At 46.5% G+C, this 26,731-nt stretch overlaps 1 protein-coding gene across 1 annotated transcript in view; it reads left to right on the forward strand.

Annotated features, from left to right (window-relative positions):
* Nucleotides 1–26,731, forward strand: part of LOC140364321 (cadherin-12-like) — a 297,054-nt gene that overhangs the window by 210,888 nt on the left and 59,435 nt on the right. Inside the window, exon 6 of the mRNA XM_072450418.1 lies at nucleotides 24,350–24,603. Coding sequence (XP_072306519.1) covers nucleotides 24,350–24,603 — 254 coding nt within the window. The remainder of the gene's footprint in view (nucleotides 1–24,349; nucleotides 24,604–26,731) is intronic.

A 26,731-nucleotide genomic window follows, 5' to 3' on the forward strand; every position in this document is an offset into this window, starting at 1 on the left:
CGTTCTCTCTCACTCCGTCTCGCCTCCTCCTCCTCCTCTCTCGCCTCCTCGTTCTCTCTCACTCCATCTCGCCTCCTCCTCCTCTCTCGCCTCCTCGTTCTCTCTCACTCCGTCTCGCCTCCTCCTCCTCCTCCTCTCTCGCCTCCTCGTTCTCTCTCACTCCATCTCGCCTCCTCCTCCTCACTCGCCTCCTCGTTCTCTCTCACTCCATCTCGCCTCCTCCTCCTCTCTCGCCTCCTCGTTCTCTCTCACTCCATCTCGCCTCCTCATCCTCCTCTCTCGCCTCCTCGTTCTCTCTCACTCCATCTCGCCTCCTCCTCCTCTCTCGCCTCCTCGTTCTCTCTCACTCCATCTCGCCTCCTCATCCTCCTCTCTCGCCTCCTCGTTCTCTCTCACTCCGTCTCGCCTCCTCCTCCTCACTCGCCTCCTCGTTCTCTCTCACTCCATCTCGCCTCCTCCTCCTCCTCTCTCGCCTCCTCGTTCTCTCTCACTCCATCTCGCCTCCTCCTCCTCACTCGCCTCCTCGTTCTCTCTCACTCCATCTCGCCTCCTCCTCCTCTCTCGCCTCCTCGTTCTCTCTCACTCCATCTCGCCTCCTCCTCCTCACTCGCCTCCTCGTTCTCTCTCACTCCATCTCGCCTCCTCCTCCTCTCTCGCCTCCTCGTTCTCTCTCACTCCGTCTCGCCTCCTCCTCCTCCTCTCTCGCCTCCTCGTTCTCTCTCACTCCATCTCGCCTCCTCCTCCTCTCTCGCCTCCTCGTTCTCTCTCACTCCATCTCGCCTCCTCCTCCTCTCTCGCCTCCTCATTCTCTCTCACTCCATCTCGCCTCCTCCTCCTCACTCGCCTCCTCGTTCTCTCTCACTCCATCTCGCCTCCTCCTCCTCTCTCGCCTCCTCGTTCTCTCTCACTCCATCTCGCCTCCTCATCCTCCTCTCTCGCCTCCTCGTTCTCTCTCACTCCATCTCGCCTCCTCCTCCTCTCTCGCCTCCTCGTTCTCTCTCACTCCATCTCGCCTCCTCATCCTCCTCTCTCGCCTCCTCGTTCTCGCTCACTCCATCTCGCCTCCCCCTCCTCCTCTCTCGCCTCCTCGTTCTCTCTCACTCCATCTCGCCTCCTCCTCCTCACTCGCCTCCTCGTTCTCTCTCACTCCATCTCGCCTCCTCCTCCTCTCTCGCCTCCTCGTTCTCTCTCACTCCATCTCGCCTCCTCCTCCTCCTCACTCGCCTCCTCGTTCTCTCTCACTCCATCTCGCCTCCTCCTCCTCTCTCGCCTCCTCGTTCTCTCTCACTCCATCTCGCCTCCTCATCCTCCTCACTCGCCTCCTCGTTCTCTCTCACTCCATCTCGCCTCCTCCTCCTCTCTCGCCTCCTCGTTCTCTCTCACTCCATCTCGCCTCCTCCTCCTCTCTCGCCTCCTCGTTCTCTCTCACTCCATCTCGCCTCCTCCTCCTCTCTCGCCTCCTCGTTCTCTCTCACTCCATCTCGCCTCCTCCTCCTCCTCACTCGCCTCCTCGTTCTCTCTCACTCCATCTCGCCTCCTCCTCCTCTCTCGCCTCCTCGTTCTCTCTCACTCCATCTCGCCTCCTCATCCTCCTCACTCGCCTCCTCGTTCTCTCTCACTCCATCTCGCCTCCTCCTCCTCTCTCGCCTCCTCGTTCTCTCTCACTCCATCTCGCCTCCTCCTCCTCTCTCGCCTCCTCGTTCTCTCTCACTCCATCTCGCCTCCTCCTCCTCACTCGCCTCCTCGTTCTCTCTCACTCCATCTCGCCTCCTCCTCCTCTCTCGCCTCCTCGTTCTCTCTCACTCCATCTCGCCTCCTCCTCCTCTCTCGCCTCCTCGTTCTCTCTCACTCCATCTCGCCTCCTCATCCTCCTCTCTCGCCTCCTCGTTCTCTCTCACTCCATCTCGCCTCCTCCTCCTCTCTCGCCTCCTCGTTCTCTCTCACTCCATCTCGCCTCCTCATCCTCCTCTCTCGCCTCCTCGTTCTCTCTCACTCCATCTCGCCTCCTCCTCCTCCTCTCTCGCCTCCTCGTTCTCTCTCACTCCATCTCGCCTCCTCCTCCTCACTCGCCTCCTCGTTCTCTCTCACTCCATCTCGCCTCCTCCTCCTCTCTCGCCTCCTCGTTCTCTCTCACTCCATCTCGCCTCCTCCTCCTCTCTCGCCTCCTCGTTCTCTCTCACTCCGTCTCGCCTCCTCCTCCTCTCTCGCCTCCTCGTTCTCTCTCACTCCATCTCGCCTCCTCCTCCTCTCTCGCCTCCTCGTTCTCTCTCACTCCTTCTCGCCTCCTCCTCCTCCTCCTCCTCTCTCGCCTCCTCATTCTCTCTCACTCCATCTCGCCTCCTCCTCCTCACTCTCCTCCTCGTTCTCTCTCACTCCATCTCGCCTCCTCCTCCTCTCTCGCCTCCTCGTTCTCTCTCACTCCATCTCGCCTCCTCATCCTCCTCTCTCGCCTCCTCGTTCTCGCTCACTCCATCTCGCCTCCTCCTCCTCCTCTCTCGCCTCCTCGTTCTCTCTCACTCCGTCTCGCCTCCTCATCCTCCTCACTCGCCTCCTCGTTCTCTCTCACTCCATCTCGCCTCCTCCTCCTCTCTCGCCTCCTCGTTCTCTCTCACTCCGTCTCGCCTCCTCCTCCTCCTCTCTCGCCTCCTCGTTCTCTCTCACTCCATCTCGCCTCCTCCTCCTCTCTCGCCTCCTCGTTCTCTCTCACTCCGTCTCGCCTCCTCCTCCTCCTCCTCTCTCGCCTCCTCATTCTCTCTCACTCCATCTCGCCTCCTCCTCCTCACTCTCCTCCTCGTTCTCTCTCACTCCATCTCGCCTCCTCCTCCTCTCTCGCCTCCTCGTTCTCTCTCACTCCATCTCGCCTCCTCATCCTCCTCTCTCGCCTCCTCGTTCTCGCTCACTCCATCTCGCCTCCTCCTCCTCCTCTCTCGCCTCCTCGTTCTCTCTCACTCCATCTCGCCTCCTCATCCTCCTCACTCGCCTCCTCGTTCTCTCTCACTCCATCTCGCCTCCTCCTCCTCTCTCGCCTCCTCGTTCTCTCTCACTCCGTCTCGCCTCCTCCTCCTCCTCTCTCGCCTCCTCGTTCTCTCTCACTCCATCTCGCCTCCTCCTCCTCTCTCGCCTCCTCGTTCTCTCTCACTCCGTCTCGCCTCCTCCTCCTCCTCCTCTCTCGCCTCCTCGTTCTCTCTCACTCCATCTCGCCTCCTCCTCCTCACTCGCCTCCTCGTTCTCTCTCACTCCATCTCGCCTCCTCCTCCTCTCTCGCCTCCTCGTTCTCTCTCACTCCATCTCGCCTCCTCATCCTCCTCTCTCGCCTCCTCGTTCTCTCTCACTCCATCTCGCCTCCTCCTCCTCTCTCGCCTCCTCGTTCTCTCTCACTCCATCTCGCCTCCTCATCCTCCTCTCTCGCCTCCTCGTTCTCTCTCACTCCGTCTCGCCTCCTCCTCCTCACTCGCCTCCTCGTTCTCTCACTCCATCTCGCCTCCTCCTCCTCCTCTCTCGCCTCCTCGTTCTCTCTCACTCCATCTCGCCTCCTCCTCCTCACTCGCCTCCTCGTTCTCTCTCACTCCATCTCGCCTCCTCCTCCTCTCTCGCCTCCTCTTTCTCTCTCACTCCATCTCGCCTCCTCCTCCTCACTCGCCTCCTGGTTCTCTCTCACTCCATCTCGCCTCCTCCTCCTCTCTCGCCTCCTCGTTCTCTCTCACTCCGTCTCGCCTCCTCCTCCTCCTCTCTCGCCTCCTCGTTCTCTCTCACTCCATCTCGCCTCCTCCTCCTCTCTCGCCTCCTCGTTCTCTCTCACTCCATCTCGCCTCCTCCTCCTCTCTCGCCTCCTCATTCTCTCTCACTCCATCTCGCCTCCTCCTCCTCACTCGCCTCCTCGTTCTCTCTCACTCCATCTCGCCTCCTCCTCCTCTCTCGCCTCCTCGTTCTCTCTCACTCCATCTCGCCTCCTCATCCTCCTCTCTCGCCTCCTCGTTCTCTCTCACTCCATCTCGCCTCCTCCTCCTCTCTCGCCTCCTCGTTCTCTCTCACTCCATCTCGCCTCCTCATCCTCCTCTCTCGCCTCCTCGTTCTCGCTCACTCCATCTCGCCTCCTCCTCCTCCTCTCTCGCCTCCTCGTTCTCTCTCACTCCATCTCGCCTCCTCCTCCTCACTCGCCTCCTCGTTCTCTCTCACTCCATCTCGCCTCCTCCTCCTCTCTCGCCTCCTCGTTCTCTCTCACTCCATCTCGCCTCCTCCTCCTCACTCGCCTCCTCGTTCTCTCTCACTCCATCTCGCCTCCTCCTCCTCTCTCGCCTCCTCGTTCTCTCTCACTCCGTCTCGCCTCCTCCTCCTCCTCTCTCGCCTCCTCGTTCTCTCTCACTCCATCTCGCCTCCTCCTCCTCTCTCGCCTCCTCGTTCTCTCTCACTCCGTCTCGCCTCCTCCTCCTCTCTCGCCTCCTCGTTCTCTCTCACTCCATCTCGCCTCCTCCTCCTCACTCGCCTCCTCGTTCTCTCTCACTCCATCTCGCCTCCTCCTCCTCTCTCGCCTCCTCGTTCTCTCTCACTCCGTCTCGCCTCCTCCTCCTCCTCTCTCGCCTCCTCGTTCTCTCTCACTCCGTCTCGCCTCCTCCTCCTCCTCTCTCGCCTCCTCATTCTCTCTCACTCCATCTCGCCTCCTCCTCCTCACTCGCCTCCTCGTTCTCTCTAACTCCATCTCGCCTCCTCCTCCTCTCTCGCCTCCTCGTTCTCTCTCACTCCATCTCGCCTCCTCATCCTCCTCTCTCGCCTCCTCGTTCTCTCTCACTCCATCTCGCCTCCTCCTCCTCTCTCGCCTCCTCGTTCTCTCTCACTCCATCTCGCCTCCTCATCCTCCTCTCTCGCCTCCTCGTTCTCGCTCACTCCATCTCGCCTCCTCCTCCTCTCTCGCCTCCTCGTTCTCTCTCACTCCATCTCGCCTCCTCATCCTCCTCTCTCGCCTCCTCGTTCTCTCTCACTCCGTCTCGCCTCCTCCTCCTCACTCGCCTCCTCGTTCTCTCTCACTCCATCTCGCCTCCTCCTCCTCTCTCGCCTCCTCTTTCTCTCTCACTCCATCTCGCCTCCTCCTCCTCACTCGCCTCCTGGTTCTCTCTCACTCCATCTCGCCTCCTCCTCCTCTCTCGCCTCCTCGTTCTCTCTCACTCCGTCTCGCCTCCTCCTCCTCCTCTCTCGCCTCCTCGTTCTCTCTCACTCCATCTCGCCTCCTCCTCCTCTCTCGCCTCCTCGTTCTCTCTCACTCCATCTCGCCTCCTCCTCCTCTCTCGCCTCCTCATTCTCTCTCACTCCATCTCGCCTCCTCCTCCTCACTCGCCTCCTCGTTCTCTCTCACTCCATCTCGCCTCCTCCTCCTCTCTCGCCTCCTCGTTCTCTCTCACTCCATCTCGCCTCCTCATCCTCCTCTCTCGCCTCCTCGTTCTCTCTCACTCCATCTCGCCTCCTCCTCCTCTCTCGCCTCCTCGTTCTCTCTCACTCCATCTCGCCTCCTCATCCTCCTCTCTCGCCTCCTCGTTCTCGCTCACTCCATCTCGCCTCCTCCTCCTCCTCTCTCGCCTCCTCGTTCTCTCTCACTCCATCTCGCCTCCTCCTCCTCACTCGCCTCCTCGTTCTCTCTCACTCCATCTCGCCTCCTCCTCCTCTCTCGCCTCCTCGTTCTCTCTCACTCCATCTCGCCTCCTCCTCCTCACTCGCCTCCTCGTTCTCTCTCACTCCATCTCGCCTCCTCCTCCTCTCTCGCCTCCTCGTTCTCTCTCACTCCGTCTCGCCTCCTCCTCCTCCTCTCTCGCCTCCTCGTTCTCTCTCACTCCATCTCGCCTCCTCCTCCTCTCTCGCCTCCTCGTTCTCTCTCACTCCGTCTCGCCTCCTCCTCCTCTCTCGCCTCCTCGTTCTCTCTCACTCCATCTCGCCTCCTCCTCCTCACTCGCCTCCTCGTTCTCTCTCACTCCATCTCGCCTCCTCCTCCTCTCTCGCCTCCTCGTTCTCTCTCACTCCGTCTCGCCTCCTCCTCCTCCTCTCTCGCCTCCTCATTCTCTCTCACTCCATCTCGCCTCCTCCTCCTCACTCGCCTCCTCGTTCTCTCTAACTCCATCTCGCCTCCTCCTCCTCTCTCGCCTCCTCGTTCTCTCTCACTCCATCTCGCCTCCTCATCCTCCTCTCTCGCCTCCTCGTTCTCTCTCACTCCATCTCGCCTCCTCCTCCTCTCTCGCCTCCTCGTTCTCTCTCACTCCATCTCGCCTCCTCCTCCTCTCTCGCCTCCTCATTCTCTCTCACTCCATCTCGCCTCCTCCTCCTCACTCGCCTCCTCGTTCTCTCTCACTCCATCTCGCCTCCTCCTCCTCTCTCGCCTCCTCGTTCTCTCTCACTCCATCTCGCCTCCTCATCCTCCTCTCTCGCCTCCTCGTTCTCTCTCACTCCATCTCGCCTCCTCCTCCTCTCTCGCCTCCTCGTTCTCTCTCACTCCATCTCGCCTCCTCATCCTCCTCTCTCGCCTCCTCGTTCTCGCTCACTCCATCTCGCCTCCTCCTCCTCCTCTCTCGCCTCCTCGTTCTCTCTCACTCCATCTCGCCTCCTCCTCCTCACTCGCCTCCTCGTTCTCTCTCACTCCATCTCGCCTCCTCCTCCTCTCTCGCCTCCTCGTTCTCTCTCACTCCATCTCGCCTCCTCCTCCTCACTCGCCTCCTCGTTCTCTCTCACTCCATCTCGCCTCCTCCTCCTCTCTCGCCTCCTCGTTCTCTCTCACTCCGTCTCGCCTCCTCCTCCTCCTCTCTCGCCTCCTCGTTCTCTCTCACTCCATCTCGCCTCCTCCTCCTCTCTCGCCTCCTCGTTCTCTCTCACTCCGTCTCGCCTCCTCCTCCTCTCTCGCCTCCTCGTTCTCTCTCACTCCATCTCGCCTCCTCCTCCTCACTCGCCTCCTCGTTCTCTCTCACTCCATCTCGCCTCCTCCTCCTCTCTCGCCTCCTCGTTCTCTCTCACTCCGTCTCGCCTCCTCCTCCTCCTCTCTCGCCTCCTCATTCTCTCTCACTCCATCTCGCCTCCTCCTCCTCACTCGCCTCCTCGTTCTCTCTAACTCCATCTCGCCTCCTCCTCCTCTCTCGCCTCCTCGTTCTCTCTCACTCCATCTCGCCTCCTCATCCTCCTCTCTCGCCTCCTCGTTCTCTCTCACTCCATCTCGCCTCCTCCTCCTCTCTCGCCTCCTCGTTCTCTCTCACTCCATCTCGCCTCCTCATCCTCCTCTCTCGCCTCCTCGTTCTCGCTCACTCCATCTCGCCTCCTCCTCCTCTCTCGCCTCCTCGTTCTCTCTCACTCCATCTCGCCTCCTCCTTTCTCCCCTCTTACTTTCCGTCTCTTCTCAAAACTCTCTTATCAGTACTCACCTCCATTTCTCTTGCTCCTCTCGCCCTTTTCTAATGATTTCTCTTTTCTTTACCAACTTTTCTGTCCCGCCCTTTTACTCACTCCCCTCTCTGTCTGCATCTCTCTCTCTCTGTGTGCATCTCTCTCTCTCTGTCTGTAACTCTATCTCTCTGTCTGCATCTCTCTCTGTCTGCATCTCTCTCTCTCTGTCTGTATCTCTCTCTCTCTGTCTGTAACTCTCTCTCTCTCTGTCTGCATCTCTCTCTCTCTGTCTGTATCTCTCTCTCTGTCTGCATCTCTCTCTCTCTGTCTGCATCTCTCTCTGTCTGCATCTCTCTCTCTCTGTCTGTATCTCTCTCTCTCTGTCTGTAACTCTCTCTCTCTCTGTCTGCATCTCTCTCTCTCTCTGTCTGTATCTCTCTCTCTGTCTGCATCTCTCTCTCTCTGTCTGCATATCTCTCTCTCTCTGCATCTCTCTCTCTCTGTCTGCATCTCTCTCTCTCTGTCTGCATCTCTCTCTCTCTGTCTGTATCTCTCTCTCTCTGTCTGCATATCTCTCTCTCTCTGCATCTCTCTCTCTCTGTCTGCATCTCTCTCTCTCTGTCTGTATCTCTCTCTCTCTGTCTGCATCTCTCTCTCTCTGCATCTCTCTCTCTTCTGTCTGCATCTCTCTCTCTCTGTCTGCATCTCTCTCTCTCTGTCTGTATCTCTCTCTCTCTGTCTGCATCTCTCTCTGTCTGCATCTCTCTCTCTCTGTCTGCATCTCTCTCTCTCTGTCTGCATCTCTCTCTCTCTGTGTGCATATCTCTCTGTCTGTCTGTATCTCTCGCTCTCTGTCTGTAACTCTCTCTCTCTCTGTCTGCATCTCTCTCTCTCTGTCTGTATCTCTCTCTCCCTGTCTGCATCTCTCTCTCTCTGTCTGCATCTCTCTCTCTCTGTCTGCATCTATCTCTCTCTGTCTGTAACTCTATCTCTCTGTCTGCATCTCTATCTCTCTGTCTGTATCTCTCTCTCTGTCTGCATCTCTCTCTGTCTGCATCTCTCTCTCTCTGTCTGTATCTCTCTCTCTCTGTCTGTAACTCTCTCTCTCTCTGTCTGCATCTCTCTCTCTCTCTGTCTGTATCTCTCTCTCTGTCTGTATCTCTCTCTCTCTGTCTGCATATCTCTCTCTCTGTGTGCATATCTCTCTGTCTGTCTGTATCTCTCGCTCTCTGTCTGTAACTCTCTCTCTCTCTGTCTGTATCTCTCTCTCTCTGTCTGCATCTCTCTCTCTCTGTCTGTATCTCTCTCTCTCTGTGTGCATCTCTCTCTCTCTGTCTGTATCTCTAGCTCTCTGTCTGTATCTCTCTCTCTGTCTGCATCTCTCTCTCTGTCTGCATCTCTCTCTCTCTGTCTGTATCTCTCTCTCTGTCTGCATCTCTCTCTCTCTGTCTGCATCTCTCTCTCTCTGTCTGCATCTCTCTATGTCTGCATCTCTCTCTCTCTGTCTGCATCTCTCTCTGTCTGTATCTCTCTCTCTCTGTGTGCATCTCTCTCTCTCTGTCTGTATCTCTATCTCTCTGTCTGTAACTCTCTCTCTCTCTGTCTGCATCTCTCTCTCTGTCTGCATCTCTCTCTCTCTGTCTGTATCTCTCTCTCTCTGTGTGCATCTCTCTCTCTCTGTCTGTATCTCTATCTCTCTGTCTGTAACTCTCTCTCTCTCTGTCTGCATCTCTCTCTCTCTGTCTGCATCTCTCTCTCTCTGTCTGTATCTCTCTCTCTCTGTGTGCATCTCTCTCTCTCTGTCTGTATCTCTAGCTCTCTGTCTGTATCTCTCTCTCTCTGTCTGCATCTCTCTCTCTCTGTCTGCATCTCTCTCTCTCTGTCTGTATCTCTAGCTCTCTGTCTGTATCTCTCTCTCTCTGTCTGCATCTCTCTCTCTCTGTCTGCATCTCTCTCTCTCTGTCTGTATCTCTCTCTCTGTCTGCATCTCTCTCTCTCTGTCTGTATCTCTCTCTGTCTGCATCTCTCTCTCTCTGTCTGTATCTCTCTCTCTCTGTGTGCATCTCTCTCTCTCTGTCTGTATCTCTATCTCTCTGTCTGTATCTCTCTCTCTGTCTGCATCTCTCTCTGTCTGCATCTCTCTCTCTCTGTCTGCATCTCTCTCTCTCTGTCTGTATCTCTCTCTCTCTGTCTGTAACTCTCTCTCTCTCTCTGTCTGCATCTCTCTCTCTCTCTGTCTGCATCTCTCTCTCCCTGTCTGTATCTCTCTCTCTCTGTCTGCATCTCTCTCTCTCTCTCTGCATCTCTCTCTCTGTCTGCATCTCTCTCTCTCTGTCTGCATCTCTCTCTCTCTGTCTGTATCTCTCTCTCTCTGTGTGCATCTCTCTCTCTGTCTGTATCTCTCTCTCTCTGTGTGCATCTCTCTCTCTCTGTCTGTATCTCTATCTCTCTGTCTGTATCTCTCTCTCTCTCTGTCTGCATCTCTCTCTCTCTGTCTGTATCTCTCTCTCTCTGTCTGCATCTCTCTCTCTCTCTGCATCTCTCTCTCTCTGTCTGTATCTCTCTCTCTCTGTCTGCATCTCTCTCTCTCTGTCTGTATCTCTCTCTCTCTCTGTGCATCTCTCTCTCTCTGTCTGTATCTCTCTCTCTCTGTCTGTATCTCTCTCTCTCTGTCTGCATCTCTCTCTCTCTGTCTGTATCTCTCTCTCTCTGTCTGCATCTCTCTCTCTCTGTCTGCATCTCTCTCTCTCTGTCTGTATCTCTCTCTCTCTGTGTGCATCTCTCTCTCTCTGTCTGTATCTCTCTCTCTCTGTCTGTATCTCTCTCTCTCTGTCTGCATCTCTCTCTCTCTGTCTGCATCTCTCTCTCTCTGTCTGTATCTCTATCTCTCTGTCTGCATCTCTCTCTATCTGTCTGCATCTCTCTCTCTCTGTCTGTATCTCTCTCTCTCTGTCTGCATCTCTCTCTCTCTGTCTGTATCTCTCTCTCTGTGTGCATCTCTCTCTCTCTGTCTGTATCTCTATCTCTCTGTCTGAATCTCTCTCTCTCTGTCTGCATCTCTCTCTCTCTGTCTGCATCTCTCTCTCTCTGTCTGTATCTCTCTCTCTCTGTGTGCATATCTCTCTCTCTGTCTGTATCTCTAGCTCTCTGTCTGTATCTCTCTCTCTCTCTGTCTGCATCTCTCTCTCTCTGTCTGTATCTCTCTCTCTCTGTCTGCATCTCTATCTCTCTGTCTGCATCTCTCTCTCTCTGTCTGCATCTCTCTCTCTCTGTCTGTATCTCTCTCTCTCTGTCTGCATCTCTCTCTCTCTGTCTGTATCTCTCTCTCTCTGTATGCATCTATCTCTCTCTGTCTGTATCTCTCTGTCTGAATCTCTCTCTCTCTGTCTGTATCTCTCTCTCTCTGTCTGTATCTCTCTCTCTCTGACTGCATCTCTCTCTCTGTCTGTATCTCTCTCTCTCTGTCTGTATCTCTCTCTCTTCTGTCTGTATCTCTCTCTCTCTGTCTGCATCTCTCTCTCTCCGTCTGTATATCTCTCTCTTCTGTCTCTGTCCCCTTCTTGTTTCTCTTCCCGTCCCTCCTTTTACCTGGCCTCTCTCTCTCTCTCTCTCTCTCTATCTCTATACCACTTTACTCTATCCCTTTCTTTCTCGCTCTCCTCTTGTTTCTATCTCTCTTTCCTCTGTCTCTGTCCCCTTCTTGTTTCTCTTTGTCCCTCCTTTTACCTGGCCTCTCTCTCTCTCTCTCTCTATCCTCTTGTTTCAATCTCTCTTTCCTCTGTCTCCTTCTTGTTTCTCAATCTCATTGTTTCAAATGTGTCCCTTTTTTCACATTCAGTTCATAAGTTGAGCCTTTTCTTTTCCCTGTCCAATGTGACTCCGGTCCAGTTCTTGACCGTCGGCTCCGTCTGTTTGTCATCGGAAAGTTTGTTTTGTGTCAAACGGTCAAAATGTCCCAAATCGGCGACGTGCGCGTCTGAAAAACGAGAACAAGTTTTGAACGATCGCTTCATGTTCTTGCCACGCGAGACACAGAAATGCACAGAGAGCATGTTGTATATGTCATTTGCATAACTCCAACTCGGCATACGTCCCTCTACAGCGCTCAAATTCTGCGGCAATTACGTGATTGTGTTTCCACGACAACGCCGCACAGGCCTGCTAATGACGGCGCGTGGAAGGGACCGGGCTCGATCGGCACAGCTCCCTCGCACACCAACGCCAATCGCACAGATAAATACCGGGTAAATCATAAAGTTTCGGTTGGAAATATGCAAACTTTGATGATATTTATCGAAGACAGGTGGTCGCAGAGTTAAAAGTTGACAGCGTCTTAGCGAAAACGCACTCGGTCCGTCCCCCTTTCGCCCGGCGGCGTCCACCTGCTCGGGCTCCACGCGGCGAGGGGCCCCCGGTGGCGGCTGAGGGGGCAACGCGGGGGCTCGCCAAGCATCTGCCAGCGCGGACCATCGCTCGCAGTGGCCGGACTCTTAATTAGATTGCTAATTCATGTGCATATACTTTGAACGGATGATTGGATATATTTATCTGCATCGCTAAGAAGCATTTCTCACCCCCTCCGGCGAACCCACCCCCCCCCGTAATTAACGGCGCTCTCGTGTGCAGAGTGCGGCGGGCACGAGCTGCGCCGCATCGCTTTCCTTTGGGGGATTGAAGAACTGACAACATTAATCTGGACAAGATGAATACGACGAGAGAAATAGGAAGAGTTAAGAGCTGGCGTGCCTGGTTTTGACACTGCGGAACCAGAAAAGGGTGTGTTGATGTGGCCAGCTCGCCCGTAGACCCCCCGTGGCCCCCCGTAGACCCCCCGTGGCCCCCCGTAGCCCCCCCCCGGACCCTTCGCCACGTCGATTTGATCCACAGCCAATCAGAGCGCTGTTTTCAAATCCCGCTTATGAGCTGATGAATCACATCACACTAGGAAATTACCCAGAAAACAATGGGGGGGAAAAAATAACAAATAAAAATATATGAGAGCAATTTTTTTTGTTGAATTAATGTTTAGAGAGTGAAAAAAGTTGTTTCTTTGTGTAAATACATATAAACTTTGACTGGTGTGATGTCACTACCTGTAATAATTTTCTACAGATCTTTTTCAAAGTTTTCTCCACAAATAACTGCTCGGAAAGACTAAAAAAATAATCATCTTGACACTTTTTGAAGAAAAATGTAATCATTTGAATTAAATTTGTAGAAAAGTGACAATTTTCAAACAAAATTAGACTTTTTTTTCTTCATTTTTGTTTTTTTTTACTTTACAAATACGAATATATGACAGCGATTTATTTTGTTGAGTTCTTGTTTAGAGAATCAAAAAAGTTGTTCATTTGTGTAAATTCTGCATAAACTTTGACTGGAATGAATGTCGCTGGTGTGATGTCACTTCCTGTCATTTTCTACAGATTTTTCAACGTTTTCTCCACAAATACCTGCTCGATTGGTGTAAAAATATCATTTATATGTACAACAGGTATAAATACACCAAATAAAGTCAATAACGTTGTGTACAATGATGACAAATCAATGCAGTTTGATCTGAGTTTTGATGAAGAGCTGATGATAAGTTTAACATAAAAAACTAACGCATTCTTTAACTTGATAGCTCTGAAACTTCAAGAGGCGCTGCAGCTAATGACTGCAAAATTGCCCTTAAGTGGATTTTTTAATCGCTTTTTATTATCTAAATTCACCACATTTCGATGTGCGCGTGGACTCTATTGATGGTATGTTCCGGCGTTATTGCGCCGTCACACTTGGGACGCCGTTACCTTTGAAACGCCCATGACACATGAATAATTATTTTAATTTATTTATGGAGTTGTCATTAAAAAAGAACGTTGCTTAAGGAGACACATTCCTGTGCATGCAAATCAGTTTGTTTTACCGCCTTGAACCCGTTGACTTTGTTCTCCTAGTGGTGCTCAAAGGGATTGCGCCTCGTACTCTGGCGTTCTGCGTTCGTCCATAGTTTGTATTCAGTCATATCGATGTCTCACTTTCAATGGATTCAGGATGTTGAACATTGGTATTTGTTAGAGATCCACAAACTGGCCTCATCAAACATGTGGCTTAGGGTGCATTCATTTATTTATTTATTCATTCAATCAATCATTCTTTCATTTATTCATTCATTCATTCATTTATTTATTTATTCAATCATCTTTCATTTATTAATTCATTTGTTCATTCATTTAATCATTCAATCATTCTTTCATTCATTCATTTATTAATTCAAGTATTTATTTATTTATTCAATCATTATTTCATTTATTCTTTCATTTATTTATTTATTCATTCATTTATTTATTCATTTATTTGTTTTTATTTATTCATTCATTCATTTATTAATTCATTTGTTCATTAATTTAATCATTCAATCATTCTTTCATTCATTTATTAATTCAAGTATTTATTTATTTATACATTTAATCATTCATTCATTTATCAAGTCATTCATTCACACTTGGTTTAGTTCCAGGTTGAGTCCCAGTTTAGTTTAACTTTTAACGTGGTGTTTAATGTGGGATTGTGTCATCAAACCTCAGACTTTTCCACTAGCTTGATGTTAAACAATGAAGATTTTAAGATGCTAGATGCTAAATGCTAAGACATATTAGAATGCTTCTTTTTTGTCTCTTTGCAATTTTTTTGTTCATAGAAAGGGGAAAAAGACACACAAAGAACGAGCTGGACCAGGTAGAACATGAGTAAAACTATAAAATAATGGAGTTTAATCAGAAAAAATAATAATAATAAGAATAAAAAGAGGCATTAGAGCATATTAGAATCTGAATAATTTTCCAATGTTTGCATTGTTTTGTTCATTCTTTTTTGATGTGTCTATTGTTAAGTTGCGTCCGTCCGTCATGGAGCAGTTTGAGTCATTTCTCTGCGATGCTAAATCCTGAAAGTCTTGTGACTCTACAGTGTGTTTCGTTCACTTTTTAAATGTTGTTTCGGGCTGATGCGCCTCTGTTGACATTGTGCGCTGAGCCTGCAAAAATGGCGGCTTTTGTCAGTAATGCTTGCTTTTCTCCAGCTCTACAAAGCCATTTAAAAAACTCTAATCCCCGCTTAAAACTGCTTTCCCTCACGACGTGTTTCTGTTTGTCTTTTTGCTCGTCCTTCTAATCACGTAAAGTGTCATTGAGTTACCTTGAAAAGTGCTAAATAAAGTCGACTTATTATTAAAAGAGAGAGCGAGAGCTCCCCGTCTCGTGCCCCCGACCTGTTGCATCCCTAGTGGTGTAAAATAGTACTACACACCCTCATCTATTGCATCAGGCAAATGGATGACACCCATTTTGCTGACGAAGGCCCAGTTGCCGAAACATTGCTTCTTCACCTGTAAATACATTTCACTTGCAAGTAAGACAGTGCAGGATTTTTTCCCCTCATACATTTAGCGTCACGTACGCCTTTTTCCTACGCACCTGCTACAAAATCTGATGAGCGGAGCACCGTCCTGATATCCCTATTGGTGTGAAATAGTGCTACACCTCTTCTATTGCATCCCTAGTGGTGTGAAATAGTGCTACACCTCTTCTATTGCATCCCTAGTGGTGTATAATAGTGCTACACCTCTTCTATTGCATCCCTAGTGGTGTGAAATAGTGCTACACCTCTTCTATTGCATCCTTAGTGGTGTAAAATAGTGCTACACCTCTTCTATTGCATCCCTAGTGGTGTGAAATAGTGCTACACCTCTTCTATTGCATCCCTAGTGGTGTGAAATAGTGCTACACCTCTTCTATTGCATCCCTAGTGGTGTATAATAGTGCTACACCTCTTCTATTGCATCCCTAGTGGTGTGAAATAGTGCTACACCTCTTCTATTGCATCCCTAGTGGTGTATAATAGTACTACACCTCTTCTATTGCATCCCTAGTGGTGTAAAATAGTACTACACCTCTTCTATTGCATCCCTAGTGGTGTATAATAGTGCTACACCTCTTCTATTGCATCCCTAGTGGTGTATAATAGTACTACACCTCTTCTATTGCATCCTTAGTGGTGTATAATAGTGCTACACCTCTTCTATTGCATCCTTAGTGGTGTATAATAGTGCTACACCTCTTCTATTGCATCCTTAGTGGTGTATAATAGTGCTACACCTCTTCTATTGCATCCCTAGTGGTGTATAATAGTGCTACACCTCTTCTATTGCATCCTTAGTGGTGTATAATAGTGCTACACCTCTTCTATTGCATCCTTAGTGGTGTATAATAGTGCTACACCTCTTCTATTGCATCCCTAGTGGTGTATAATAGTGCTACACCTCTTCTATTGCATCCCTAGTGGTGTATAATAGTACTACACCTCTTCTATTGCATCCTTAGTGGTGTATAATAGTGCTACACCTCTTCTATTGCATCCTTAGTGGTGTATAATAGTGCTACACCTCTTCTATTGCATCCTTAGTGGTGTATAATAGTGCTGCACCTCTTCTATTGCATCCTTAGTGGTGTAAAATAGTACTACACCTCTTCTATTGCATCCTTAGTGGTGTATAATAGTGCTGCACCTCTTCTATTGCATCCTTAGTGGTGTATAATAGTGCTGCACCTCTTCTTTTGCATCCTTAGTGGTGTATAATAGTGCTACACCTCTTCTATTGCATCCCTAGTGGTGTATAATAGTGCTACACCTCTTCTATTGCATCCCTAGTGGTGTAAAATAGTACTACACCTATTCTATTGCATCCTTAGTGGTGTAAAATAGTGCTACACCTCTTCTATTGCATCCTTAGTGGTGTAAAATAGTGCTACACCTCTTCTATTGCATCCCTAGTGGTGTATAATAGTGCTACACCTCTTCTATTGCATCCCTAGTGGTGTATAATAGTGCTACACCTCTTCTATTTCATCCTTAGTGGTGTATAATAGTGCTACACCTCTTCTATTGCATCCCTAGTGGTGTATAATAGTGCTACACCTCTTCTATTGCATCCCTAGTGGTGTATAATAGTGCTACACCTCTTCTATTGCATCCTTAGTGGTGTATAATAGTGCTACACCTCTTCTATTGCATCCTTAGTGGTGTATAATAGTGCTACACCTCTTCTATTGCATCCCTAGTGGTGTATAATAGTGCTACACCTCTTCTATTGCATCCCTAGTGGTGTAAAATAGTGCTACACCTCTTCTATTGCATCCTTAGTGGTGTAAAATAGTGCTACACCTCTTCTATTGCATCCTTAGTGGTGTATAATAGTGCTACACCTCTTCTATTGCATCCTTAGTGGTGTAAAATAGTGCTGCACCTCTTCTATTGCATCCTTAGTGGTGTATAATAGTGCTGCACCTCTTCTATTGCATCCTTAGTGGTGTATAATAGTGCTACACCTCTTCTATTGCATCCCTAGTGGTGTATAATAGTGCTACACCTCTTCTATTGCAGCCCTAGTGGTGTATAATAGTGCTACACCTCTTCTATTGCATCCTTAGTGGTGTATAATAGTGCTGCACCTCTTCTATTGCATCCTTAGTGGTGTATAATAGTGCTACACCTCTTCTATTGCATCCTTAGTGGTGTATAATAGTGCTGCACCTCTTCTATTGCATCCTTAGTGGTGTAAAATAGTGCTACACCTCTTCTATTGCATCCTTAGTGGTGTAAAATAGTGCTACACCTCTTCTATTGCATCCCTAGTGGTGTATAATAGTACTACACCTCTTCTATTGCATCCCTAGTGGTGTATAATAGTGCTACACCTCTTCTATTGCATCCCTAGTGGTGTATAATAGTACTACACCTCTTCTATTGCATCCTTAGTGGTGTAAAATAGTGCTACACCTCTTCTATTGCATCCCTAGTGGTGTATAATAGTACTACACCTCTTCTATTGCATCCCTAGTGGTGTATAATAGTGCTACACCTCTTCTATTGCATCCCTAGTGGTGTATAATAGTACTACACCTCTTCTATTGCATCCTTAGTGGTGTAAAATAGTGCTACACCTCTTCTATTGCATCCCTAGTGGTGTATAATAGTACTACACCTCTTCTATTGCATCCTTAGTGGTGTATAATAGTGCTACACCTCTTCTATTGCATCCTTAGTGGTGTATAATAGTGCTGCACCTCTTCTATTGCATCCTTAGTGGTGTAAAATAGTGCTACACCTCTTCTATTGCATCCTTAGTGGTGTATAATAGTGCTGCACCTCTTCTATTGCATCCTTAGTGGTGTATAATAGTGCTACACCTCTTCTATTGCATCCTTAGTGGTGTATAATAGTGCTACACCTCTTCTATTGCATCCTTAGTGGTGTATAATAGTGCTACACCTCTTCTATTGCATCCCTAGTGGTGTATAATAGTGCTACACCTCTTCTATTGCATCCCTAGTGGTGTAAAATAGTGCTACACCTCTTCTATTGCATCCTTAGTGGTGTAAAATAGTGCTACACCTCTTCTATTGCATCCTTAGTGGTGTATAATAGTGCTACACCTCTTCTATTGCATCCCTAGTGGTGTAAAATAGTGCTACACCTCTTCTATTGCATCCTTAGTGGTGTAAAATAGTGCTGCACCTCTTCTATTGCATCCTTAGTGGTGTATAATAGTGCTGCACCTCTTCTATTGCATCCTTAGTGGTGTATAATAGTGCTACACCTCTTCTATTGCATCCCTAGTGGTGTATAATAGTGCTACACCTCTTCTATTGCAGCCCTAGTGGTGTATAATAGTGCTACACCTCTTCTATTGCATCCTTAGTGGTGTATAATAGTGCTGCACCTCTTCTATTGCATCCTTAGTGGTGTATAATAGTGCTACACCTCTTCTATTGCATCCTTAGTGGTGTATAATAGTGCTGCACCTCTTCTATTGCATCCTTAGTGGTGTAAAATAGTGCTACACCTCTTCTATTGCATCCCTAGTGGTGTATAATAGTGCTACACCTCTTCTATTGCATCCCTAGTGGTGTAAAATAGTGCTACACCTCTTCTATTGCATCCCTAGTGGTGTATAATAGTACTACACCTCTTCTATTGCATCCTTAGTGGTGTATAATAGTGCTACACCTCTTCTATTGCATCCCTAGTGGTGTATAATAGTACTACACCTCTTCTATTGCATCCTTAGTGGTGTAAAATAGTGCTACACCTCTTCTATTGCATCCCTAGTGGTGTATAATAGTACTACACCTCTTCTATTGCATCCTTAGTGGTGTAAAATAGTGCTACACCTCTTCTATTGCATCCTTAGTGGTGTATAATAGTGCTACACCTCTTCTATTGCATCCCTAGTGGTGTATAATAGTACTACACCTCTTCTATTGCATCCTTAGTGGTGTATAATAGTGCTGCACCTCTTCTATTGCATCCTTAGTGGTGTAAAATAGTGCTACACCTCTTCTATTGCATCCTTAGTGGTGTATAATAGTGCTGCACCTCTTCTATTGCATCCTTAGTGGTGTATAATAGTGCTACACCTCTTCTATTGCATCCTTAGTGGTGTATAATAGTGCTACACCTCTTCTATTGCATCCTTAGTGGTGTAAAATAGTGCTACACCTCTTCTATTGCATCCTTAGTGGTGTATAATAGTGCTGCACCTCTTCTATTGCATCCTTAGTGGTGTATAATAGTGCTGCACCTCTTCTATTGCATCCTTAGTGGTGTAAAATAGTGCTACACCTCTTCTATTGCATCCTTAGTGGTGTATAATAGTGCTGCACCTCTTCTATTGCATCCTTAGTGGTGTAAAATAGTGCTACACCTCTTCTATTGCATCCCTAGTGGTGTATAATAGTGCTGCACCTCTTCTATTGCATCCTTAGTGGTGTATAATAGTGCTACACCTCTTCTATTGCATCCTTAGTGGTGTATAATAGTGCTGCACCTCTTCTATTGCATCCCTAGTGGTGTAAAATAGTACTATACCCCTCTTTAGCCTGGAGGGCCGTGGCTCGTACCTGCGCGCCGGCCGCTGTTGCCCCGGCGACCTGCCAGAGGGGCTCAGGTGCTGCTCGGGCGAGATAGGGCAGCTGCCACACACTACTTTACACGTGCCGCAATTTAGAATACACCGAAAGGCATGTCTCCGGAGCGACCAGGCCGAGCGTGACCGGATGTGAGCGTAGCGCCGTGGTTACAGATGAGAGCGCAGCAGACAGGCAGACGCAGCGCCCGCCCCGCCTCCCCCCACATCCATGAGGGCCGACGCCCGCTTCACCCACACGCGCCTCTAATTGACCCTGAGCAGATATGTCAGAGGAACATCAGAAGCTCGAGCAGGTGAAGGCGTTTGGAAGAAGTTACTGTCTTTCAAAGAGGAGCGGAGATGAAGAACGACAGAATAACAGAGGTATTATTGGACGAGTGTACGTGATGTTGTTTTGAAGATATGCAAACCTTGAATATCGTGTATATCATGGTAAAAAAATGTGATGAAAAGAGAAAGAAAATCAAAATGCGATGACGTTTCCTTTAACATAAGGGTATAAAGTGATTCATTTTACAGACATTTCACTATTAAACCTAGACTAACATGTTTAAAAACATGTTTTTAACACATTTCTGTTGGATTGACATCTTATTCTTATCAATACACTTAAAACATGATCAAGATATTCATTTTCTGTCAATGATTACAGCTGCTGTATGTGCTTCTACTACTGCTACTTTTAGTTCTACTTCTGTACTACAACTATACAACCGTATTTTCCGTACTATAAGTTGCACCTTTTTTCATAGTTTTGGCCGGGGTGCGACATATACTAATACTTATATACTTATACTTATACTCCGGAGTAACTTATACATGTTTTTTTCTTCTCTATTATGCATTTTTTGGCTGGTGCGACTTATAGTCCGGAGTATTATCGTCTGCTATTATACTGTGATGTTAGAGTATTATCGTCTGAGTATTATAATGTGAGGTGAGAGTATTATACTGTGAGGTGAGAGTATTATACTGTGACGTTAGAGTATTATACTGTGATGTTAGAGTATTATCGTCTGAGTATTATAATGTGAGGTGAGAGTGTTATACTGTGAGGTGAGAGTATTATACTGTGATGTTAGAGTATTATACTGTCATGTTAGAGTATTATACTGTGATGTTAGAGTATTATACTGTCATGTTAGAGTATTATACTGTGATGTTAGAGTATTATACTGTGACGTTAGAGTATTATACTGTCATGTTAGAGTATTATACTGTGATGTTAGAGTATTATACTGTCATGTTAGAGTATTATAATGTGATGTTAGAGTATTATACTGTCATGTTAGAGTATTATACTGTGACGTTAGAGTATTATACTGTGATGTTAGAGTATTATACTGTGATGTTAGAGTATTATCGTCTGAGTATTATTCTTTGAGGTGAAAGTATTATAGTATACTGTGATGTTAGAGTATTATACTGTGATGTTAGAGTATTATAATGTGATGTTAGAGTATTATACTGTCATGTTAGAGTATTATACTGTGACGTTAGAGTATTATACTGTGACGTTAGAGTATTATAATGTGATGTTAGAGTATTATACTGTCATGTTAGAGTATTATACTGTGATGTTAGAGTATTATACTGTGACGTTAGAGTATTATACTGTGACGTTAGAGTATTATACTGTGACGTTAGAGTATTATACTGTGACGTTAGAGTATTATACTGTGACGTTAGAGTATTATACTGTGACGTTAGAGTATTATACTGTGACATTAGAGTATTATACTGTCATGTTAGAGTATTATACTGTGACGTTAGAGTATTATACTGTGACGTTAGAGTATTATACTGTGATGTTAGAGTATTATCGTCTGAGTATTATTCTTTGAGGTGAAAGTATTATATTATACTGTGATGTTAGAGTATTATACTGTGACGTTAGAGTATTAAGATAAGATAAGATAATCCTTTATTGTCCCACATTATACTGTGACGTTAGAGTATTATACTGTGACGTTAGAGTATTATACTGTGACGTTAGAGTATTATACTGTGATGTTAGAGTATTATACTGTGACGTTAGAGTATTATACTGTGACGTTAGAGTATTATACTGTGACGTTAGAGTATTATACTGTGACGTTAGAGTATTATACTGTGACATTAGAGTATTATACTGTCACGTTAGAGTATTATACTGTGACGTTAGAGTATTATACTGTGACGTTAGAGTATTATACTGTGATGTTAGAGTATTATCGTCTGAGTATTATTCTTTGAGGTGAAAGTATTATATTATACTGTGATGTTAGAGTATTATACTGTGACGTTAGAGTATTAAGATAAGATAAGATAATCCTTTATTGTCCCACATTATACTGTGACGTTAGAGTATTATACTGTGACGTTAGAGTATTATACTGTGACGTTAGAGTATTATACTGTGATGTTAGAGTATTATACTGTGACGTTAGAGTATTATACTGTGACGTTAGAGTATTATACTGTGACGTTAGAGTATTATACTGTGACGTTAGAGTATTATACTGTGACGTTAGAGTATTATACTGTGACGTTAGAGTATTATACTGTGATGTTAGAGTATTATACTGTGACGTTAGAGTATTATAATGTGATGTTAGAGTATTATACTGTCATGTTAGAGTATTATACTGTGACGTTAGAGTATTATACTGTGACGTTAGAGTATTATACTGTGACGTTAGAGTATTATACTGTGACGTTAGAGTATTATACTGTGACATTAGAGTATTATACTGTCATGTTAGAGTATTATACTGTGATGTTAGAGTATTATACTGTGACGTTAGAGTATTATACTGTGACGTTAGAGTATTATACTGTGACGTTAGAGTATTATACTGTGACGTTAGAGTATTATACTGTGACGTTAGAGTATTATACTGTGATGTTAGAGTATTATCGTCTGAGTATTATTCTTTGAGGTGAAAGTATTATATTATACTGTGATGTTAGAGTATTATACTGTGACGTTAGAGTATTAAGATAAGATAAGATAATCCTTTATTGTCCCACATTATACTGTGACGTTAGAGTATTATACTGTGACGTTAGAGTATTATACTGTGACGTTAGAGTATTATACTGTGATGTTAGAGTATTATACTGTGACGTTAGAGTATTATACTGTGATGTTAGAGTATTATACTGTGATGTTAGAGTATTATACTGTGACGTTAGAGTATTATACTGTGACGTTAGAGTATTATACTGTGATGTTAGAGTATTATACTGTGACGTTAGAGTATTATACTGTGATGTTAGAGTATTATACTGTGACGTTAGAGTATTATACTGTGATGTTAGAGTATTATACTGTGACGTTAGAGTATTATACTGTGACGTTAGAGTATTATACTGTGACGTTAGAGTATTATACTGTGATGTTAGAGTATTATACTGTGACGTTAGAGTATTATACTGTGATGTTAGAGTATTATACTGTCATGTTAGAGTATTATACTGTGATGTTAGAGTATTATACTGTGATGTTAGAGTATTATACTGTGACGTTAGAGTATTATACTGTGATGTTAGAGTATTATACTGTGACGTTAGAGTATTATACTGTGATGTTAGAGTATTATACTGTGATGTTAGAGTATTATACTGTCATGTTAGAGTATTATACTGTGATGTTAGAGTATTATACTGTGACGTTAGAGTATTATACTGTGATGTTAGAGTATTATACTGTCATGTTAGAGTATTATATTGTGATGTTAGAGTATTATACTGTGATGTTAGAGTATTATACTGTGACGTTAGAGTATTATACTGTGATGTTAGAGTATTATACTGTGATGTTAGAGTATTATACTGTGATGTTAGAGTATTATACTGTCATGTTAGAGTATTATACTGTGATGTTAGAGTATTATACTGTGACGTTAGAGTATTATACTGTGATGTTAGAGTATTATACTGTCATGTTAGAGTATTATATTGTGATGTTAGAGTATTATACTGTGATGTTAGAGTATTATCGTCTGCTGTTGGAAAACTTTTCTCGCAGATAGTATTTTAGTGAAGGATCACGACTTCTTGCATCAAAAAAAGATCAATAACAAAATTAACTCGAGGGGAATCGCGGCGCGTTTACAGTTCTCCACGCTGAAAAGAAGGTCGGAAGTGGATTTGTCATGGCAATTTGAGCCTTTTTTAGGTGTTTAAAGCGGATATTTTAGCTCTAATGGTTTATCATTTGTGCTGAGAAGACATTGCACTTCACGCCAGTCTTTATGTCATGTGACCAGAACCAGTCATGACAGAAACAAACCATGAACCGGGTCAGAACAACAGCACTTAGCGAGAGAGAGAGAGAGAGAGAGAGAGAGAGAGAGAGAGAGAGAGAGAGAGAGAGAGAGAGAGAGAGAGAGAGAGAGAGAGAGAGAGAGAGAGAGAGAGAGAGAGAGAGAGAGAGAGAGAGAGAGAGAGAGAGAGAGAGAGAGAGAGAGAGAGAGAGAGAGAGAGAGAGAGAGAGAGAGAGAGAGAGAGAGAGAGAGAGAGAGAGAGAGAGAGAGAGAGAGGAAAAGAAAGGGAGAGAGAAAAAGAGAGGAAAAGAAAGTAAGAGAAAGAAAGAGATGGTTCGTCCAATGCTATGTCCATATTAAATAAATACATAAAATAATAAAGAGGGAAAGAGAGAGAGAAAAAGAGAGAAAGAGAGAGAGGAAAATACAGTGAGAGAGAGAGAGTGAGAGAGAAAGTAAGAGAGGGAGAAACAGAGAGAGTGAGAGAGAGAGAGAGATGAAGACAGAAAAAGGAAGAGACAGAGAGAGAGAGGAAAAGAAAGAAAGTAAGAGAGAGAGAAAGAAAGAGAGTTAAGAGAGGAGAAGAGAGAGAATGGCACTACTGAAAAGAAGGTCGGCAGTGGATTTGTCACGGCAATTTGAGCCTTTTTACGTGTTTAAATCTGATCTTTTAATGTTTCTAAACTCGTGGAGAGCGTCGTTATTCCCCCTAAGCTCACATAGCGACACATGAACCCCGCCGTAACGTCCCCCCTCTCCGTCCTCTCTTTTTCCGCAGCCCCTGGACTACGAGACGAAGAAGGCCTACACGTTCAAAGTGGACGCCACCAACGCCCACCCAGACCCCCGCTTCCAGGGCCACGGGGCCTTCAAGGACACGGCCACGGTCAAGATCAACGTGCTGGACGTGGACGAGCCGCCGGTGTTCAACAAGCACCGCTACGTGATGGACGTGTACGAGGACACGCCGGCGGGGACCATCATCGGGGCGGTGACGGCGCAGGACCTGGACGCCAGCGGCAGCCCGGTCAGGTACTGCAAATACTTTCTACTGCTACTGCTACTTCGACTACTACTGCTAGCTTACACGTACGACGGCGAGTTCGTCCTCCGATCTTCCCCGTTTCTCGTTCTTGATCTTGTGAGTCGATGTATTTCCAGTGACTCGCACGTCGTGTATTGAGCCGACAAAGTTAAAAACAGGAAGTACACGTTAGTAACTGGAGTTGTTTACGGCATTTGCATCGAGATCGGTCGTTATATAGTTCCAGGGCAGATGTGGAACACGGCGTAGAGGCTCAGAGAAGTGAAATAAAGCAGTTAAATAAGTTGAATAAAAGCAGAAGAAGCTGACTTTACGTCTTTTGCGACTTGCTGAGACCGGCCTTATCGTTGAAAAAACATGACTTATTTATTTGAGCATGGACAGTAACATTAAAGGTTGAATGGACGATTTTTTGACGCCAAATCTAAGTCTCATTTCCTCGTGGCGTGGACGGCCGATTAGTCCTGTCACGTGTCAATCATAAAACGCACCTACCGCTCACCTGCAGCCGCGTGCGGCTCGTCCCCATGAGAGCAGCATGTTTCCCCATGGCTAAGCGCATTGATCTATCATAATATAGTTCCCTCAGTTTACGGGGCAAAATTAAGACAGAGAAAGACAGTTCGAGCTCAGAAGAGACAGAAATCTACGGGAGACGAGAGATGCGATGCGATCCGTCGCGCTAATAAACAAATGCACCTGTGGCCGCGAGGCTTTTCTCTGCTTCCGCACGGTGAGTGCATGCGCACTTCTGCTTGAGTTCTCAAATCGGCGAAAAATCGTCCTTTACGCCTTTAATGCACTTTTATGTCATGTCAAGAACAATATAAAAGGGAACATTTTATGCAAAAAATCCACTTAAATTTGCTTTTAGTGTTGTTCCAACAGTGTTTCCTCGTCATCCGTTCACTCAAAGTTGTGTTGGAGTTAATCCTGTGTTATCCTTAGAAAATTCCTGTTTCCACGTACCCCCTATCCCCGCCCACTTATCTGCACTTAGGTGTCGAAGAATTAAGAGTCTCAGTGATACTCGTAGTTTCTAAAATGTCTCGAAGCCACTTTTGGAAAATGTAAATATACAAACGGCTACCCACTATGAAGAGGCGGGACTTATCACTGCGAATAGGCGGGGCTTATCACTGTAAAGAGGCGGAGCTTAGCAGTTCTGAAGTTTCAAAAAGGGAGGAAAGAAGGTAAAAAGGCCAGCGGAGCAAGCAGCCCTCAGCCCTCACGAAGGCTCAGACCCAGCTCCCTCACGCTCTACTGCCGACGTGTCCTTGAGCCAGACACTTAGCTCCACCTCGTCCACAGTTTCCGCGCGCACACGTCGGCAGGTACGACGCCCGAACTACGTCAAAGGGATTTCCTTATCCCGAGCCGCAGCCGGACTAACGAACGCGCCTCCGATTAGGCTCAGAGTACGACTGAGCTGCGTAATCCACGTCACGCAATTAACGGAAGGAAAACACATTATGCAAAGCAAGTAGTGCCACGTAGTCTTAAGCTCTGAGTGAAGTCGCGTGTTGCCACATGAAAGTTAATGCCTTAAAGCCGCAGCCCACAGTAATGTTCAAACTAATGGACTGTGGAGAAAGTTCTGTGTTGTGTTCTGGAAAGTATCAGAAAGCTTTGTCTGAACACAGCACAAAACAGAAGAAACGATATATATTCTGAAATGTGGACTGGAGGCGACATAATGGGATTTCATTCATTCATTTTATTCTTTTGTTTTATTTATTCATACAGGGGAAACCCAATGAGAACAGTTCTTTTTCCACGGGTCTCTGTTAAAACACAAGACAACAAACACACACTAAAACACAAATAAAACATTCATTAAAATGAACAAATACATAAAAACACATTTATACATACAATATGAGGTCTATTCTCGTGTATTGGAGTAACAGCAACAGATGGAGCAGCAAAGATATTTCAGTCAAGCGCTGATACATTTTTTTGTCATGAAGCTGATTGAATCTTTAATAATTTCATTTGGTGAAGAGGAAAGTGGGAATCAGAACAAGGTTTATTGCCATTGTCAATAAACAAAAGTCACAAACATTGGAACTTGTCCTGGTGATTTGATGCAACACAAAACAATAAAACAATGAA

Source organism: Eucyclogobius newberryi, unplaced genomic scaffold (genome assembly GCF_026437365.1).
Source record: "Eucyclogobius newberryi isolate DKJ021-1_F unplaced genomic scaffold, fEucNew1.0.hap1 SCAF_18, whole genome shotgun sequence".
Taxonomy (NCBI): Eukaryota; Metazoa; Chordata; class Actinopteri; order Gobiiformes; family Gobiidae; genus Eucyclogobius; species Eucyclogobius newberryi.